At 35.4% G+C, this 20,451-nt stretch overlaps 1 protein-coding gene across 1 annotated transcript; it reads left to right on the plus strand.

Moving 5' to 3' along the window:
* Window positions 1-100: 100 nt before the first annotated feature.
* Smp_127010 (putative creb-binding protein 2) lies at window positions 101-11,001 on the plus strand (the record flags this gene model as incomplete). Its single annotated transcript, XM_018796713.1, has 7 exons — window positions 101-684; window positions 721-1,642; window positions 1,680-1,837; window positions 1,873-1,977; window positions 2,019-2,898; window positions 5,337-7,516; window positions 10,764-11,001. 7 exons carry the CDS (start codon window positions 101-103, stop codon window positions 10,999-11,001), a joined length of 5,067 nt encoding a protein of 1,688 aa, XP_018651827.1.
* Between the last annotated feature and the right edge of the window lie 9,450 nt (window positions 11,002-20,451).

Raw genomic sequence — 20,451 nt, forward strand, 5'->3', positions numbered from 1 at the left:
AACTCGATTAAACATTTGTATCACTGTTAAGTTGCTCTAAATTTTACTCTCCACACTTTTCGATATTGTCCACACCAAATATACTGTAGCTGGTGTAAATATGCAAGGCTCGACCACGGATCAAATCACCTATACAAATGACCGTCCCCAAGGTTTATCTACGGAGGCCAAGATGGTTCTCATGCAACAGCAGTTAGCACTACTTTTACATGCTGATCATTGTGAACGCCTTGAAAGGAGGGGGATGGCAACAAACTGTATGGATCGAAATTGTGGTGAAATCCGAAACTTGCTGCCTCATTTACAGAGTTGTACTCGAGAAAAGGAGTGCAATGTTCCACATTGTATTTCATCTAAGTACATAATGCGACACTACCGTTCTTGCGGAGATATGGAATGCAAAGTTTGTTCAGCAATCAGGAAACCGATTGGGAACTCTACACCGTCATCAGCATCATCCGTTAGTTGCCCACAAAATGGACTCACTTCAAACCACAAATCTGACATATCATCCTTAAATGGCATCAAAATATCAGACTCTCCACTTCCACACCAAAAGACTGCTTTTACAACTGGCCCGTGTGAGTCACAACCAACTCTTGTGTTGAATGGTGAGTTCAATCGGGTACCTTTACATGAAAGCCGCATCACTGATCAACAGCGAGAACTAGCTATGAAAAAATTGTAAGTTATAGTTTTTCATAAAGTTATTTTTTATAGTGTGAATGATATTTCTTTATCAATCTTTCCAACGGCAAATCCTACCGCATACAGTGATCCCAGGATGAAACAGTTTCTCGATTATGTGAAACGAATGGAAAAAGACGTTTTTGTAAAATCTAGGTCAACAGAAGAATATTTCAAGACAATGGCACTCCATTATCACAATATACATTCTGAATTAAAGGAAAAGCGTCGTCTGAGAGAATCCTGTCCGCCACTACAAAATGGAGACATTTCTGATGTGACACAACCTTCAGAACTGTCAAATTCTGTTTCATCAGAAAACTCATTAAAAACTAATTCTTATGATCAGGATCAGTTTTCAGATGCTTTAGAAATCGTATCCAAGCGTGAAGAACAGATTCAACGGGAAATTAAAGTTGAAGTTGCAACAGAAAGCTCTTCGAATTCCTCTGACTCTGCAGGGGTTTTAGAAGACAAGGATAATAAAGAGGATTCAAATTCACCAGAAGTTAAATATCATCCTGTCGCGTCCGTAGAACCTAGCGAAAGCGACACAAAAACAAAGATTGATGAAAAAACTGATCTGGAGTCTGATGCACCTGAGCCTACCGGTTCTGATGAAAAAAAGACGGATGCTCAGGCTTCTCGAGAACCTATCAGACGGAGAATATGGTACTCTAATGAACTGTTGCAGCATTTTCTACCAGTTGTACTAAAAATAAGCAAAGAAAAGGATGCAGAACCATTTTTGACTCCAGTGGACTGGAAGTTCCTTGAAATATATGATTATCCTCAAATAGTTTCTGATCCTATGGATCTATCAACTATACGGAGAAAATTAGAAGACCGAGAATATAAGGATCCTTGGGAAATAGTCGATGACTTTTGGTTGATGCTTAACAATGCCTGGCTTTACAATAAGAAGACGTCCAAGGTGTACAAGACCTGTACAAGGGTAATTTCATATTTTTTACGATTACACGTTTCTCTAGTTGGCTGAGACATTTGAAACTATAATTGATCCTGTAATGCAGTCGCTTGGATTTTGCTGTGGCAGGGAATACTATTATCAACCACCTACCTTAACCTGCTTAACGCCCAAGTTTTGTACAATATATCGCGATGCAGTTTATTACGTCTACAAGAGCGAGTAAGTCCTAATTTTTTGTCATAATATTGTGATAGTGGTCAAACTCCTGGACTTTTGGAACAAAAATACACAGTATGCGAGAGATGTTACAATGAAGCTCTGGATCAAATAGCCCTTGACAGTGACTCCAGTAACCCAGTGTAAGTTGCATTTGCTTTAAGTTTTGAGTGTGCATTTTTAGGAATGTTCAGAAGAGTTTGATGGAGAAGTGCAAAAATGATATCAAAGAAAAGGAACCATTCGTATTTTGCAAACATTGTGGGAGGAAGTGGCACAGAGTTTGTGCCATATACCTTGAAGAAATTTGGCCAGATGGTTTTATTTGCAATCACTGTATTGTGAACTATGGATTAAAGCGTGTTGAAAATCGTTTTACAGCTAAAAAATTGACAACATGCAAATTAAGCAACTTTTTAGAAAAACGTGTAAATGACTTTCTGAAGAAAAAAGAAGCCGATGCAGGTGACGTCATTATTCGTGTTCTTGCGGCAGCAGATAAAACTGTTGAAGTTAAATCTGGTATGAAAGCTCGGTTCTGTGATAACGGAGAAATGCCTGAGTCTTTTCCGTACAGAGTGAAAGCCATTTTCGCATTTCAGGAAATCGACGGTCAGGAAGTATGTTTTTTTGGTCTTCACGTTCAGGAATATGGATCAGAATGCCCACTTCCTAATACCAGAAGGGTTTATGTGGCTTATTTAGATTCCGTTTACTTTTTTCGTCCTAAGCAATTTCGCACAGAGATATATCATGAACTTTTGGTTGGTTACATTCACTATGCAAAGTTACTTGGTTTCACAATGGCTCATATATGGGCTTGTCCGCCTAGCGAAGGTGATGATTACATTTTTCATATGCATCCACCTGATCAGAAAATTCCTAAACCTAAGAGGTTACAAGAATGGTATCAAAAAATGCTTAAAAAAGCACTCATTGAACGCATTGTGGTGGATTACAAAGATATCTGTCAGGATGCTAATGAGTCCCATATGATCTCTCCATCTGAACTTGCCTATTTCGAAGGTGACTTTTGGCCAAATACTTTGGAAGAAATATTTAAGGTAATTCTCTTTAATGTTAAATGAATTATAGCTGTTCTCGTAATTTTACAACCATAATTTGTATCATAATCTAGTACCTGTCTATAACTTTTTTAGAGTTGAACTATGCATTATGTTGAATAAAATCATTTCAGTTAGTTTCTGGTATCGTGTTTCGAAAAATGATCAGGTACTGCTTTTATCAATCACCAACTCTTGAAATAAATCTAGTAAAGTCCGGAATTTTTAATTATGTTACTATAGAATTTTATTGGGTCACTCTATCTGTTCCTACCTTGTCTGTTAGCATCTGTCTTGTCTGCTGACCGAGTAGGAAATCTGCTCGTTTACCCTCATTTTGTTGGTTGTAGAAAAACCCATCAGAAATATTTACAAAAAATTGGGCTATTATCCAACAACAATTTTAATGACTTTATATTTTCGTAGATTAAAGCATCCAAGAATATCGTTTTCTCACTTTTGTAGCGCAAAACATCTTAGGGAAGTTATTTTGTGAATAATATCTGATTTCCGACACATTTTTATCATTTGAATGAGGAATGTTATGGTGAAAACTCTTTTAACTATCAACCAATGACTAGAATGTTCTAGTCGGCCCTGGTATGACCGAGAGTGGGAAGAGTTAGCTCTCCCTCTCGAAATGCTCTCACATGGCCACGCCTATACAGGTACCGCCAGGGAAGTCCTACTCACTGCCTTCTCGTGGCTGGGGTGTTGTTTACGAAATTGAGAGGACGAAAAGCGAATGTCCAGCGCTTTAACCGAGTTGGTGGACACGGAGGGTCCACCTAGGGGAGTTGGGAAACCCTGATTCCAAACCAATGTTGCACATGGGCTCCGGGATCCTGTTGTTAGTCACCGGTTACCATGTGACCGCGTCTCCTGACGTTGCTCCACTGTCTTGTGGATTAGACCTTTAGGTCAAAGGCTCCGGGGGTGGCCCTCTAAATAAACCACCTGCTTCGGTCTGGGCTTATCTGGGCGTTAGCGAGTATTATCTTCTGACCAATTAGGTCATATTATTGCATATGTTCAGTAATTTTAATATGGATTTGTCTAGTTTGGAAAAAGTTGCATCACTCACGAGTAGTATTTCTGTAATAAAGTTTAACAGTATGCTTTTAGTAACAGGTGTGTTTCCTCATTAACTCTTGATTTAAATACTATCTGCGAGTTTCGAGGTGGTTGCTATTGTTGGTACAAATGTTCTGGGAAACATTTCTTACCTTACGAACTTTGTTTATATCTATTTGTAACACATCATAGATTAATTACCGTTTCTATTTAAAGCCTGGCTTAATAAAGAATTCTATTACAACAATGTTTCGAAATCGCCTCCACTCCCCAATAAAATTGGCTTCCGGATAATAAATACTTACTAACTCTGGGTTCATCTGTGACTTCCATATAGAAATGCCTTGAATTAGATCTAAATGAAAATGCTGACACGAGGATGTGAACATGAATACAACATTTAGTCTTCACAACAATTGAGACATCAGTAATTCATTGATTGGCATCTTCCTATTCTAGCCAAATGCTTACATAGTACGTTCGCTATCAACAAACTTATTCCGTATCCTTAAATTCGTTCGTATTCCAGCTGCTGTCTTAAAAAAAATAAATATCGTATGTATATGAGATAAACCAGTAGTAACAGAACCATTTATGTTATCCAATTGTCTTTAAGATCATGAAGAAATTATTATTTTTATTATTACTAGTATTTTTTTACACATCTGAGCGATTTTTAAATTTTCTAAATATAATTTTAAAGAATTAAATCTTTTCGAGTTTTCACAGAAACTTGCTGAAAGATTCTTGATAAATTTGTTTTGATTGTGAATAGTTTTAAACCTCTCACTTGGTCTACGAGAGTATAATTTCGAAAGTGACTAGTTATTCTGCTAACAAATATGTATGACATCCAACGTTCTGATTGAAAAATTCATTTTACTTTGAAGCACATGAATCCTGATACAAAGTAACACCAGAAACGTTTCACATAAGGGAAGCGATAATATTGTGAATAAATAAAGAATGGAAAGTAGTGCAAACAACAAATAATTGTACATGAATAGTATTTAATGAGAATTGCGGTTTAGCTAAAAAAGCAACCACTAAATGCTTCCCAGTGCTCATCTCACTATTATGAAAAGTATAATAGAAAACTACAGAGGGATCACCACTGACTTTTATCTTGAACCATATATGATAATGCTTTAAGCCGCTCACTCAACTACTCAGACGCAAACTTTTCAACTTTCTTTAACTGTTCACCGAAAAGAGTGAGTAGAAGCACAGATTCCTCTCAGTAGAGAGATAGCAGTCTGTCTCTAAATACGTTAGAGAAAATTGTTAACTATTTGGTCTACATATATTATGAAGTTATAAGTTTGTGTGACGAAAATATTATTTTTTAAAAATCTCTTCTGTAGGAAATGGATGAAGAAGATGCTAAAAGAAAACAGGAACAAGAAGCATTGGCTCGCGGTGACGATGATGATGAGGCAAAAGAAAACGTGCAGACTAAAGAAACCGATGAAAATCCGGGGAAGAAGAAAGCCAAACGAAGAAAGCTCAAACGTAGTGCTTCCATAACGATCACGGGTAAACGAAAGCGCCTGGGTGGTATCGGTTCAGGTGATGTTGCAAATGAAGTTGCACGTCGTGTCTACGAAATAATGGAGAAACATAAGGAGAACTTCTTTGTCATTCGATTACACCCTCAAAATTCTGTCGCTGCACTTCCACCAATTAAGGATCCGGACCCGCTTATTAACTCAGAGCTAATGGAATGTCGTGGTGCTTTCTTAGAAAAAGCTCGTGAAAAGCACCTAGAATTTTCATCACTACGACGTGCTAAATATTCCACTTTGGTGATGTTATATGAATTACATAATGAAAATCGTCAACCTCTAATGTACACTTGCAATGTTTGTAGTGCACAACTGGAAACTCCATGGCATTGTAAACAATGTATCGAATATGACTTATGTCCCCGATGCTATGAAACCGAAAACCATCCTCATCCTATGGTGAAAATAGGTATTGGACTTGACGATTGTAATAAAGGACAAGAGCCAAGTAACGATTCAACTATTCAGGAATCAGGAAGAGATAAATTGAGTCGTTGGGTAAAAGCCTTAGGCCATAGCTGTTATTGTCGTGATGCAAATTGTCGTGTATATGCATGTAAGACAATGAAATATCAGGTGCAACACTTTCGTGTACATTCAACAGATCGAAATCAGTGTTCTGTTTGTCGATTCATCTATTATTTATGTTGCTATCATTCCAAAACTTGCCATGAATTGAAATGTCTCGTACCTTTATGTCCTAAACTTAAAGCCAAAATGAAGCAACAGCAAAAGCAACAACGCCTCAAACAAACACAAATGTTACGCAGACGTATGGCCACGATGCAGCGCTGTAACAGCATGACTCCTAATCATCAACCAACTCCCCCACCATCTCAAAATTATCAACAATGTTCGCAATCTTCGACATCTGATTGCATATCTTCTCCTATGTCTGTACCTATGCAGTCATCACCATTTGCTTCTACAGCTGTTACTACTGTTTCCTACAACCTTACCTCTCCACATTCACGAAGTCAATCTTCTATCCAATCTCCACAGCAAAGTCCGTTTTTTCACCCTCCTTGTCCATCATCTTATCAGAATTCTCAACAAACTGTTCATTCATCAAAGGCATATGTGTCTAGTCCATCAATTCCCCGATCTCCGTCAATATCTGCTATGCCAGTCTCTACTTGTGTTCAAAATCTCCCTCAGTCAACTGGGACTCATAATCAGCCAGCTGTAACTTTAGAATCGGACCAGCTGATAAACACACATGTAGATATCAGTAGGACAGGTTATGCTTTTCAGTCTCAATCAAAATATTCTTCATCTTGTACCCAGCCTACAACATCTTTCAGTACCCAACAACAACTGCAGCGACATCATATACAGGAACGCCCACAAACAAGTCTTAATAATAACTGGGCCCCCAATTACGTTGTTTCTCAACATAGCATCCAGTCACATGGATCTACTTCTGGACACTCAGTTGCACATCGACCTTTACTTACAAACAATCCAGTTCCCATAGATGCATTATCTCCAAAACCATTTGTTCACCAACCGTGTGTGACTCCTATGGATGTTGACCCATCATATCCCCAGCAAATAATGTCAAGTCGGTTTCAGGGAGAAAATGAACACAATAATTACATTTTCAATAAGCAATCTCAACAACAATCGGTTACACACCACCCTTCACCAGCTTATTCTCAAGTTATTGAGGGGCATAATCCTGGAACCCTTTTACCTCCTAGCCAGACTTCATCAGGAACTATTTCCAACTCTAATTGGAGGCAACCTGGAACTGCACCTCCAGGCAGTACTATGTATCCATCAGGGTCATCTGTTAGCTCTACTCAACCAAATACGTCAATCGTTCGGTCTGGATCTATGCAACCTACGTCCTCGCAATCCATAGTATCAACAACCTCGCCCAACATTGGTGTTGCTGTTCCGTGTAGCATCTCCCCAGAGGATGTGCGGATCGTTCAACAAGCATATACTACAATGAGGCAGCGAGGTGCTCCGGCGTCTGAAGTAAATCGATTTTTTATTCCTTTTACTTTCGACAAATTTTCGAATATATTTTAGTGGTTAATTTAACTTTATGTCTATTACTCAGTAAGGCCTTTTATTCCTTCAAAACTGATTAGGAGATTAAATAGTTTAATGTCATGCAATTCATTAGTTGAATGTACTGTGTTATTGTTCTCAGTTTTTGTTTACTTTAGGTTTTCTAATTAATGCCTCTCTTGAGTGCTTTATGTTAGTATTTTTGAATATAGTGACTCAAAACTGCGTTTATTCGTGCGTGTAGTAGTTTAATAAAGTATAACAGATTCTTTAGTCCATACCAAAACTGTGGTTGTATCAGACTGAGGTTTGATATGATAATTAATGTCAGTTTGAGCTTTATATTTACGAGAAGTTGTTTATTTTGTTTATTAATTTTTGTTAACAACTTTTCCATCAACATGACCTTTCTCTACACGACCGGTTTTTAGTGATATTCATCACCCTTCAAAATCCAATCTAAGTGGAAAAAAAAGCTTTTTTTAGCAATAATTCCGCAAAACATCATCTAGAATGTCAAGTAATTTGTATATAAGTGTTGAGAACTTTGGTTATTCTAGTCTTTCTATCTCAATATTCCACATGAATTAATCAAACCAAATCGAGTCTTATCACCAGTGTTCGTTTTTAATGGTTATTCCGTTGTAAATTAGCTTCATCCTGTGCTTCTTACAGCTCTATTTTGCGAAAGATTGGTTTGTAAATATACTTTATGACCATCCCTATCACAACCTACACTTATTTGCTCGGATTTCCTCCTATTTACTATAAGTATAGGAAAGTAAACACTTAGATTCCGTTAATATGAAACAATTTTTGTTGTTGAATAATTAAGTTGCACTTATATTTCTACAATTATAAATTATTCTAACTAGTTTGTCGTCGTAGTATAAGGCAAGAATACAATTTGCACTAAATTCATTGAAAAAAAATTAGTTTATGTCTACCACCAATAAATTCATCCACAATATTTTGGCTTTGGATAAATAGTTTGTGAATTTCATGTTTATTAGTTTATTATTATTATTATTATTATTATTATTACTATGGAAAGTTCAATTAATATTGATTAGCACTTATTTGATTAGAACAAATAAAAAAAATTTAACACATATTTCTCGACATTCCAATCAATTATTTTTTTCAAATAACATTTTCTGTAATCAACTCATCCTTATTTATAGTGACTGTAATTAAGCACCCAAATTTATTTAGTAAGAAATTCTCTATGGTATTTTTCTCTCTGTAACTATACAATAGTTTTACAAGACTATTTTCTCCAATTTTTTTCTTGGTTAATACATATGGATAAATGAAAATTATAGAAAACATATCTCATTTAGTTAGTTACAAGTTTATTTACTTAATTTTTAGCCACATATTCCATGTGTGGTGTTATCAAAGCCTATAGTAACTATTATGCTCAGTTGTCTAAATGATTACCCTAATTGTTAAAAAGGATATGATCACCTAACCAATTTTTCTTCATCATGAAATTCTGTAGTAGTCAGTGTCCAACAAATGCAAAAGCTCACTGGTACCTTTTTAATCATAGAATTTCCCAGGTGTATACTTTATCACCATTACATATGAAATATTTCATAACTAACGGAGTATATGAATAAATATTATTTTTAAAAAGAATGAATTTTACACTTGAAGATTGCACAAAAAAGTGATTCTGTTTCGTGGAAATGGTTACGAAATTCAACCTCATCTACAAACCTTAAAGTATTCAGAATTGATTTAAAGGTACACCTAATGTGTCAACAGGAAAAATCCTTAATAGGTAATTTAGCGTAAGTAAAGCATTCAAATATTTACTGTGGTATACTCTGCAGTTTCCTTTATCCTACTGCTCTTTTGTGAACCGTGACACTCGAAGGTAGAAGATACAGAGCCGTAGATATCATCAATGCTGAAATCGGTCGTAGAAGTAAAGTGGAATCAATTTTGGAACCAAAGCAAGATAAGATGTCGTAAAGTATTTGATTATCGATCTATCTATCCCTGAAATTCGTTTGAGATGGGGTGTTTTCGTCTTTCTTATTGGCCTTTACCACCACTGCTACTACTACTTTTATTAGTTATCACTGGGTATTGGGTTTCTTAAGAGATAATCGTGGATAAAGGATTATCGTATATTATTATTGCACTATAAGTCGGGTTCTCATTAGAAAGAACACAACTACAGAAGTATATCTGTCCATATGGTCTATCTTTTTTGATTTATTGTGCTGTATACGTGATATTAGCTATATAGACTCGGTTATAAAATAATATTGTCGTAATGTTGGTGCTGTGATGGGAGCTAATCAATCAAACAGTAATAATTTTTTTAGACAGGTACGATCATATAATTGTTTCGAAATAATTATGAACGCGAAGTCTAAGGTTTTTAAATGGAGCACCAGCTATTAATTTCACCTTATTTTTCGCTATTGCGATTTCGCATTTACTGTTTTCATGTTAGTTAACATTGATATTAATTATAACTGTGTAAATATGTCTAAGAATGAAACGTATTCGATGATAGTGATCGTATTTAGAGTTATTTTTCATCATAATGTATATGATTATTCCTATTATAGTATACTTCTTTGCAAATATTATATTACAGTTTTCAAGTTGGTTGAACTCCAGTCCACAATATGTGAGAGCGTGGCAATATATTCAGCAATCACATTTACACAACCAACAGCAACAACAATTATCTCAAATGTCCGGATGTACGCCTAGTACTTCTAATCCTCATTGTCCTATGGGAGCTCAGCTACATAATACATATTCTGCTTGTCAAACTCCACAAAATTCTCAGTCAGTTGCTGGATCGCGTCCTTTACCTCAATCAAGGTATCCTTATTCACAAGTTCAACAGCAGCAGATTATTGGAAATCCTCAGTCTCATCAATCACAGTCTTGGTCCTCTTTGCCCACACAACAACCTCGTTTTCGTCAAGCAATAACTCCTCCGAGTTTTAATCAACAGTTTTCAATCCCTTGTCATCAACAAATAGGTAAACCTCTTTCTACAACTATATCTCCAACTCAAGCATCTAATTCTCCTCAACGCTACATGACTCAAACAAATATGCCTCAACCTATGACCAATCAAATCCCTATTTCACCTCCTGCTTCTAACATATCTCGATGTGCTAATACTGCAATGCCACAGATGGTGTCACTTCCACGTTGTACGAACAGTCTCTCAATGCCTTCCATGGGTCTTGTAAATTCTGCTGGTATGAGTCCTAATCGCGCAGTCCAACCCTCCCCTCATTATTCGTCTGTAATGCTATCACAGTTATTAGGGCCTGGTCAAACAGCTAATCTTGTTAACACCCCATCTTCTGTTTCAGAGTATCCTAATATGCCAAATAAACAGCATCTTGTTCGACAGGAATTCATTCCTTCAACAGTTTTCCAGCAGAAATTAAATTAGGGCTAAATATTGTTGTCCATTTATCTATATTTCAGCTGACTTTTCTTGAAATACTTGTATTAAGTTTAAACTTTTTTCTTATTCAGATGTATGTATATATAATATGAATTTGATTAATGAATTATCTGTGAGTTCTCACTACTACTTGTTATTTTTCTTCATTACAAAAATGTGTAAATAGTACTTTTGACCTCCCAGAATGCTTTTTTAAATTCATTCTGTATTAATTTTACTGTCTACTTCTCACTTCAATTTTCCCCAATGGTGAGATCATGTGATTTTTTGCCATTTTCTGTATATTTGTACAGGCCATTGTATATCTATACGTGGCTATCCCAATTTTTGTTGAGCTAGATTATACACACATTCACACTGTCAAACCTTATATTAATGTATTACTACTGATGTAATTTTGTTTTCTTTAATAAGAAATTTCTTTTTAAATATGAATTCACTCAAATGTAATTATTTCTAGCGTTTTGGAGTTCGTTTGTTCATGGTCGATTTGTTCAGCCCAATATAGAACTAAATATGTTTGACAGAAAAAGCATTGCTTAAGTCTGATTTTGAATGGTAGCTGCTATGAATAGACTCTTTCAAAGTAAATTTTGAACATAAATTCAAGCTATCTTACTTGAGATCAGTATATCAAGAAAATAATCAAAATCTGTATTCAAGATAAGTAGAAACCAAGTAAATCACGAGCAAACAAAGAAAATCTGAGGGGTAAATTACGTCAGAATTTAAAAGAACAATCTCAACTAACAATTCTGAGATATCTCACTTTAGATCTTAAACCTTCGATCCCTTTTATCGTAAATACCAGAGTTCATACTCTGTTCTTGAAACAATGGGGAATAGTTTCATGATATATGAGTTTTGTGATTGATGTTTCCTCCATTATCTTAATAATTAGTCTGACGTCACACTTCATTTTAGATGGAGACTTAATGAATCACTTCAGTCACCTATCAAATAATACGCCTCTTGACTATAATCCTCACTTCAACACGTAAAAGATTCAGCAAATTAGTCTAGTTTGACTATGTCATCTCTTTTCTGTCACGTTTCAGAAATGACGGTATCACTTACACGCTCACTAAGACTATTGTTAGCATTGTATTCTAAATATATACATCCTGGTAAGTGGAAAAACGGACTTTGTAAAATATTAGTCTCCTTATTTTCAAGATGTATCAGTACAAATCAATCTTGGATCATAACCCTTATTGGCAGTAAAGTAGTCCTAAGTGCTGCGGCGAAAACTTCGATACAGCTCAGAGCTACCAAGATGAAACAGAATATTATACTCAACACCGTAAAACCCATTAACATCAAGAAGTTTAGCGTCATTCAGTTGACTGGCTTTCTGACCATCAACCAAAGGGTTACGAAAAACCAATGGATTTCTACTATGTCTGTTGCACTGATGGATTCTCGTAAACATCCCATCAGGCTCTGAACACAATGAATCGTGAAAGCAAGTCAGATCTAGAATAATCAAAGGTCTAAGGAATGACCGTGAGCAGTGGTGGGCAAAGAAAGCAAAAGAAATGGAAAAGGCAGTTGCTGTAGGCAACACCAGACAACTCTTCAGACTAACAAAAGAAACTGGAATTAAGAAGTCAAGTGTGAGACAATCTCGGAAAAAGACGATACTCTTATCTGCTCTCAGCCCAGACGTTTAGAACGATGGGCGGAACACTTTAGAGAACAGTTTAGTTGGCCTTCAGCTACTCTACAGTTACCCACTATTCCCAGAAAACCTGAATGGAACATTGAAGTAGGCCCCCCAACCCTACGTGAAGTTCAAAAAGCTATAACTAATCTGAAACGAGGAAAAGCAGCTGGTCCAGATGAATTGGCTCCAGAGGTATGTAAATATGGTGGTCCAATTTTAGCGATTAGGTTGACTGATATTTTAGCTAAAATCTGGGAGTTGGACGTAATCCCATCCGACTGGTCACAATCACTGATTGTCACAATATATAAGAAGGAGCTAAAATCATCCTGTAGTAACCATAGAGGGATTAGTTTGACTAACATAGCATCTAAAATACTAGCCTCAATAATTATCGGGTGCCTAACTAAGACTCGTGAACTACGAACACTAGATAATCAGGCTGGCTTCAGACCTGGTCGTGGCTGTATCAACCACATATTCACCATTTGTCAGGTTTTAGAACACAGGCATGCTTATCGGCGTCAGACAATGATAGTTTTTCTTGACTTAAAAGCAGCATTTGACTCTGTAGACCGAGAGTTTCTGTGGGAGTGTCTGTCATTGGAAGGTGTATCTCAGGAGTACTTAAACCTTGTGAAGGCTCTTTACTCAAACACTACCAGTCGAGTGAGAGCTTATGGCGAACTATCATCTGATTTGCCAACCTCAAGCGGTGTCCGACAAGGCTGTCCACTATCCCCATGTTTGTTTAACTTCATTATAGACCTACAGCTGGAAATAACACTCGTCAACTGAATTTTCAGGAATTGATCTCCTACCAGGAGGTCCACTTATCGACTTAGAATACTCAGATGACATAGTCCTGTTTGGTGAATACGCTGATAAAATGCTGAGTCTTTTGGTAGCACTGAGCAACAATGCCAGGATGTTTGGGATGCCTTTCTCCCCCTCTAAATGTAAATTGTTGCTCCAGGACTGGCCTGTGTCAACAACTGAACTAAGGATAGGGAGTGAAGTAGTCGAACGCGGTGACAACTTCACGAGTATACTGCGCAGCAGTTCGCTCTGTTCTACTTTACGGCTGCGAAGCGTGGCCATTAAGAGTAGAATATACTCGTAAGTTTCTAGTATGTGATCACAGATGCCTTGGACATATTGCTCGCATCTGCTGGGATCACCGGGTAAGTAATAGTGAGTTTAGACACATGGTATAAGGGAATGATGTTAAATCAGTTGATGAGGTCATGGATCTACATCGGCTGAGATGGTTGAGCCACGTGTTACGTATGCCTGAACACCGATTGCCACGACGCTCAATGCTGAGTAGTGTTGGGGATGGTTCGAAGAGAGGCAAGGGCGGCTAAATCAAAACGTGGCATCAGTCCTTCAAGTCACTAACTTCTGATCTGTACCATGTTGGTAGAAACGGACTACTTCGTTGGGGTCCGCGCGACTATTGTAACTAGTAGTAAGAAACTGTGTGACATGGCTCAGAATCGATCACAATGGCGTAGGTGTATACACTATTTGTCTTCCTTTAAACTGTGAGATTAAAATTGCTTTATATCTTTCTACCAACCAATTCTTCCTGTACTATATCCTTATACACAACCTTTTTTTATATGTTACTACCATTGAAGTAACTACTATGAATTCGGTATTCATCTTGTTGTGCTAATGAAGTATGCCACCTTGGACCGATGCATATATGTGCTTGGTCCTACGTAGTAGTTGAGTGACTGACGAACAATCTCTACAGACTTGGAATTTTGAGTCCTTTAATCCATACAGGAACTCTAACGGACAACCATACCTACTTGTTTCTGTTTTATAGTCAACCGAAGATCCTAGCCAAATAACCTACCATTTTTAATCCTTCAATAATGGTGAGAGGTTTGACTTGGTAAATCAAGTCCCTCACTCAAAACATAAACTGAGAATATACCAGTACTAGGAGATAGAATGACTATCATGTTCATCTTCATAAGATATCTGTAGGTCATCCATCGGTCCCATCTAAAGTATTGTTTCCTGTCTTACTGGATAGAGCATAAAAAATTCGTGCGGGGAAGGGGTTCATTGTAGATCCATTTATCGGCTTTGGGGTTGTCTTAAGTTTGTCAAATGAAATAGTGCTCCGAAAGTACACCCTAGAGATGGGTATTTCTGGAAAGTTCATTCCGATCTTTCAAGCCCCTCATTATTTGAACCGATAATAAATAACTACCGTTAAGAATGACCGAAGGAAAGCTTGGCAGTACTTACTTTTTAAGAACTTTAGATCAGTAATACTTGAATAATCAGAAATACATCCAGCAGTTGTTGGCACTCGTCTCTGGTTTTCTCATGTTAGTCTCATTATTATGTAGACCTTCGGTAACTATAACAAATAGTATATACGACTTAAATTTGTTCAATGATAGTCACTACTGGCTGATGGAAGATTTAAATTTTGCCTCTAGCTAGGCTCCTAGACTATTAATATAGCACACGAAACATTAATCATTCAAGACGAAGGTTTCAAAATCTTTTTAAATCAGCTGTCACCAGCTATTATCAGAAGATACTAGATTTTCTAATACGCAATAACATGAACAAATCACTACTGTGTCTCGAACAGTCATCTTGACATTTCAATTATCGTCCTTATTCACTAAAAATCTGAGTAGTTGTCCTGCAGTCACTATAGTATAATTGAAGTAGCGTCATTATCTTTTGGGCAATTTGTGATATAACCACTTACTCCAGCGCTATCTAGTAGGATTATGACGCTGCAACGAGAAAAGTGACCAGCCTAGATTATTTGCTTGACAAATCTATTAGTTAAGGTTATTAATTAAATCATTTGAACTAGTAACAGAATGTTCGAAAGCCTTCAGTGAAACTCGTCTCCAAAACTAATTAAATTCCAATCAGTAGATCCGTAACCTGAAAATAAACATATAGATGTAGACATATACAATAAATTTTAAATTCTTAAGCAATAGAAAAGGTAAGGAATAACTTCAGTCTACCCCTACATATAGATATCGATTTTTCATTTATTGATAGCCTGAATTGAAAAGAACGATATCGTTAGTAAAAGTTAAGTGAGTAAACAGTAGTGAAATATTCTGCTCCCCTTTGAATTTGAACAATATTTTCACATGATATGTATATATATATATGTTGAGGTAAGATGGTGTTTGGAGGTGTATATATATATATGTACAGTTTTTAATCATACTCATTCTGTTTTCTTCAGTGGTTGGACACAGTCTAGTGAGTTGTTGTTGACACCGGCTGTACTCCCTCAAAACTTGCTGTGTAGTTAATGTAGTCTTAAGTAAGTACTCACGAAATTCGGGTGGAAACTTCATTTGCTGCTTCACAGATAATGTAATTTACCACTGATGACGTAATATAATTTGAAGATAGTTTATAATTAAGAAATGAGTTATCTTACTTTATTTCTTCTAACTACTTAAAAATTTCCCTCCAAAGTGTGTTTTTTTCAAAATTGTACATCATGAACAGTTAATTGCTGTTGGTTCTAACTAGGATGGAACATTATTGTAAAGTTCTTCTTGCAGATATATGACATTTAATAGTTCTGACACCCATTAAAAAGTATCTTGAAAAGAAATATCATTCGTACACAAGACTAAATAAATTGATTCAAAGGAATTACTTTGTACAGAATTGCTGTATTTCTGTATGTAGTTTAACACAAAAGTGACATCATGACACTATTTTCCAATTTTCAATTATCACATGGTCTACTTAAGTTTGGTATGTTACACCTTTTAAATATTTAGCTCAAAAGACTGTCTTATAGAAATAATAAAATTTTTTATAACTGACTTACCCATTTTATATGTAATCGATAGCTTCCAGTGAAACTTAGATGCTTTCTATGGTGTTGATTAGTCATGTGATGTCTATATTATACTTCCAACATTCATTCCTAGTATGTATATATACAGAAGATAAACAACGAGAATGACACAGTTTCAATAATCATCTTTAAGTATTTTGTGGTGGTAGTAATACAAGTTCATTTTAACACTAGAGTAAATTTATAAACACAATAGTGTTATGTAGACTGAATTTCTGCTGAAAATCAAAAATTTGGAGTAAAGGATGTTATCACTCTGACAACAAAATGTAAAAAATAGGTTTGTACGAAATAAACGGGTCAAAATTACTCACTAGTGAGACATGAGCGTCCACTTCAAACTTGGTACTAAGTTCATTGACTTGTTAATTCCCAATTCCCATTTAGAAAAAAGAGTTTTGGGAAGAATAGACCAAAAATACAATCCAACTAGTTATTAAATTCAGCAGTATATTTCATTAAATTATATCCATTTCACTATCATCGATGTATTTGAAAGTTAAAAAATGGAAGTTTTATAAAAGGACTGATTGTTGGTGTAAAAATCTAAGCAACAAAAGTTTGAAATATGCTATTACAAGGATTTCGAATTAAAAATAATATTTTCTTTTAGCATATGATAATTACCAAAGAACAGCTATGGGCACACATATTATTCACTGAATTTTTTGCTGAATATACAAAAATCTTACGAATCCCTTGTGAAGCATGATAAGGTACCAGATTCTTCATTTCGTTCTACCCCCATGTGTATACAGCTACTGCCAGGGAAGTCCTACTGTCTGACTTCTCGCAGTTGGGGTGCTTGAGAAATTGAGAGGATGAAAAGCGTATGTCCGGCACTTTAACCAGATTGGTGGATACGTGGGATCCACCTAGGGGAGTTGGAAAACCCCTATTCTAAACCAATAGTGTACATGGGCTCCAGGATCCTGAGGGAACAAATGGCGTATTAACCTATTGTTGGTCACCGGCTACCATGGGACTGCATCTCCTTACGTTGCTCTATTGCCTTATGGATTAGACCTTTAGGTCAATGGCTCAGGGAGTGGTCCTCTATGAAAGCCACCTATTTCGGTTTGGACTTCCGGGCAGTATCCCAGCACTCACAAAAATCGAATGATTTGTGAGGCACATATATATTTGATGCCTCCTTGTACCAATGTATATGTGTTTAAATAAAAAAATTAATACATTTCGTCTTAATCTATTTACTTTCTATGCAGTAAACATGGTCTAATGACACATCAACTTTTAAAATATAATAGAATTAAACTCAAACGAAATACACTATTAGACTCCATATATATGTAATGACTGTAAGTATAAGAACAGTTATAATGAAGTTGACTATACCTAAACTTCTTCCAGATAAATATCTTCATATAAGTTAAATAAAATGCAGTTTTCAGTCCTTTAACCTAATAGTCAATTTTCATTGCTTGAATTTAAAATGTGTTGAGAAGTATAAATAACTACGAAAACTAAATTCTGCAAACAGTTATTTCTATTGAATAAAAAGTTCATTATTGTTTCAAATCATTTAAGAGCCCCAAACAACGAAATAAAAATCTTGGTATCATATGAGTATGAGATAGCTCTAGGTTTTTAGAAATGATAGAGAAAATTTGTATTTCAGGTGAATACTTTTAATAGTATCGAGTTCTTCGAGCTAGATGGTTTAATTGAAGGGCTTTCATTATCATTTTGGATACCTTTAATACCTACTTCTAGTCATTTCATTTAACTTTTACTGATAAAATTGTCAGAAACCTTGCTAAAGTAACAATGAGATTATAATAAATCGTTCAGCTACAAGTAATGTTAACATGTACTTTAACTTGTGAAAAGAGTCGCTAAATTAATAGTTTAGTTTGTGTACTTACAGATTAGTTTATCGGTACTAAATTGGTAAATAGAATATAATACATTCAGAAATAATGGTACATGACTTCCAAACTTTATTCCATAAAAATGTCTTTTCATGTAATAGTATTGCATTATCTGTTATTCAATAAATATGTGAAAAAAACAGAATATCATAACAATATACATTCAGATTCGCTAAAAAATAAAGACTACATTTTGTTCACAAATTAGCTGGTTAACTGTTGTCCAAATATTGCTAAACTCACCAACAATAAATTATGCAATTTGAATACAAAGGAAAAATACCAAGATAATCATCAATGTCAGTAAAACGTTCAGTGAATCGGATGGTCGGCTTAAGGTTAAAGTTATCAGCCGTAATATATATATATATACGTAAGATCCTTACCATGAAATCTTGGCTCCTTCGTGTTAAGATTTAATATATAGATTAGCATAATCAAAGGACCAAACGAAACCTTCCTGAGTACTTCCAGACAATGATCTATTATTCCAATTACAATCATTTTTAATTCAACTTATCTTCGACATGACTACAAACATTATAAATATAATAACTATTATTGATATCGATCATAATGAAAAGCTGAATGTAATACTTTTGTAGCGAATGACAAATAGTCTATTTTTACGTAAATTTTATGAATTATCTGTAAGATTACTTAAACTGCCAATTGTCCAATAATCATATATTTATAGTTTAGTTATTGAAAACAATCGCCTTGAAGAATTAAATACCTTAAAAGTCTAATTATTCATTGGTCCTTAAGTCGTAACGTAATGGTTATGTAAAATGATACACATTTGTAACAGCTAAACAGCCTTATAAACTAAGGTATGTATCCATGATTTCAATCGTGATTCCGTTATTGCACAAGTTGGTTGAAATAGAAAATATTGATCTTATTCGATGAAAGTCCGTCTCAGTTGACATTTAATCTAAAGTTTTCGTGTTCATACATAAAAAATCGAATACATGCGTATTACCGAGAAGCACTAGAATATTATAATATCAAATTGGGGGTTTTTGTGGAGATTACAATAGTTTAATAGTTGAATTCATGAGTCGATTAAAGCTAGACCACCTTGAAAAGCCTGGAAGCGCTGGACGGTCGTTTCGTTCTAGTAACGGACTCCCCAGAAGTGCGCATCCACAATCCATCAGGCGCGACTAGAACCCAGGACCTTCGGTCTCGCGTGCGAACGCTTAACCTCTAGAACAGTGAGCCGGCATCATAAAACATTTATTCATTAATTTCTTATAACTTGTCTGATAATTTCAAATTTTAACTGTTAATCTGACCTAGAAATATAGGAATTGCCATAGATAGAGACAGAATGTCCTCATCTTAAGACAATGCCTATAATTAATTGTATAAATTGAGGCATATCAAGCTTAATAAATTTATAGATTCAGCTAGTTCATTCATTTATAAACTGACCACTATCAGTTTATTTTCTAAGTAGTAAAATATATGAATAATTCAACATCCTACATCATTCTCTTATGATATATAACTCACTAAGTTGTTAGAGTGAGATAATGATGTGATAAACTTTGTAATCCATAAAAGTAATGGTTTCTTTAATCATAGATGATATGTATGATGAGAACAGATATTGCAAAGTACTGTTTGTTCTTATAAATTAAATTAAGTTTCATACTGAAGACAAAACTTTATAAATACTGTAATTCTAACTACGTAATTTTAGAACGAAAACCAACTTTGCCACGAACTAGCATCACTTAAGAATTCACTAAGAATGAAGTACTATCTGTCAGTTACTTCATTCTTGTTTCTGAAGTTCTGTACCTCACGACTAAAGGATAAATGAATTATTGTATTCATTAACAACTTTGGAAAACGGGAGTGAGAAACAAAGTGAACGAAGAAGTCCCAAATCACTGAATTTCAAACAAGTTTTTCCCAGTGAGACAATGAGATAAGTGAATTGATTTGTGTATCGATACAGATTTTCAAGGAAAAGTGGAAAATCC

The sequence above is a fragment of the Schistosoma mansoni genome, chromosome 4 (assembly GCF_000237925.1).
Source record: "Schistosoma mansoni strain Puerto Rico chromosome 4, complete genome".
NCBI lineage: Eukaryota > Metazoa > Platyhelminthes > Trematoda > Strigeidida > Schistosomatidae > Schistosoma > Schistosoma mansoni.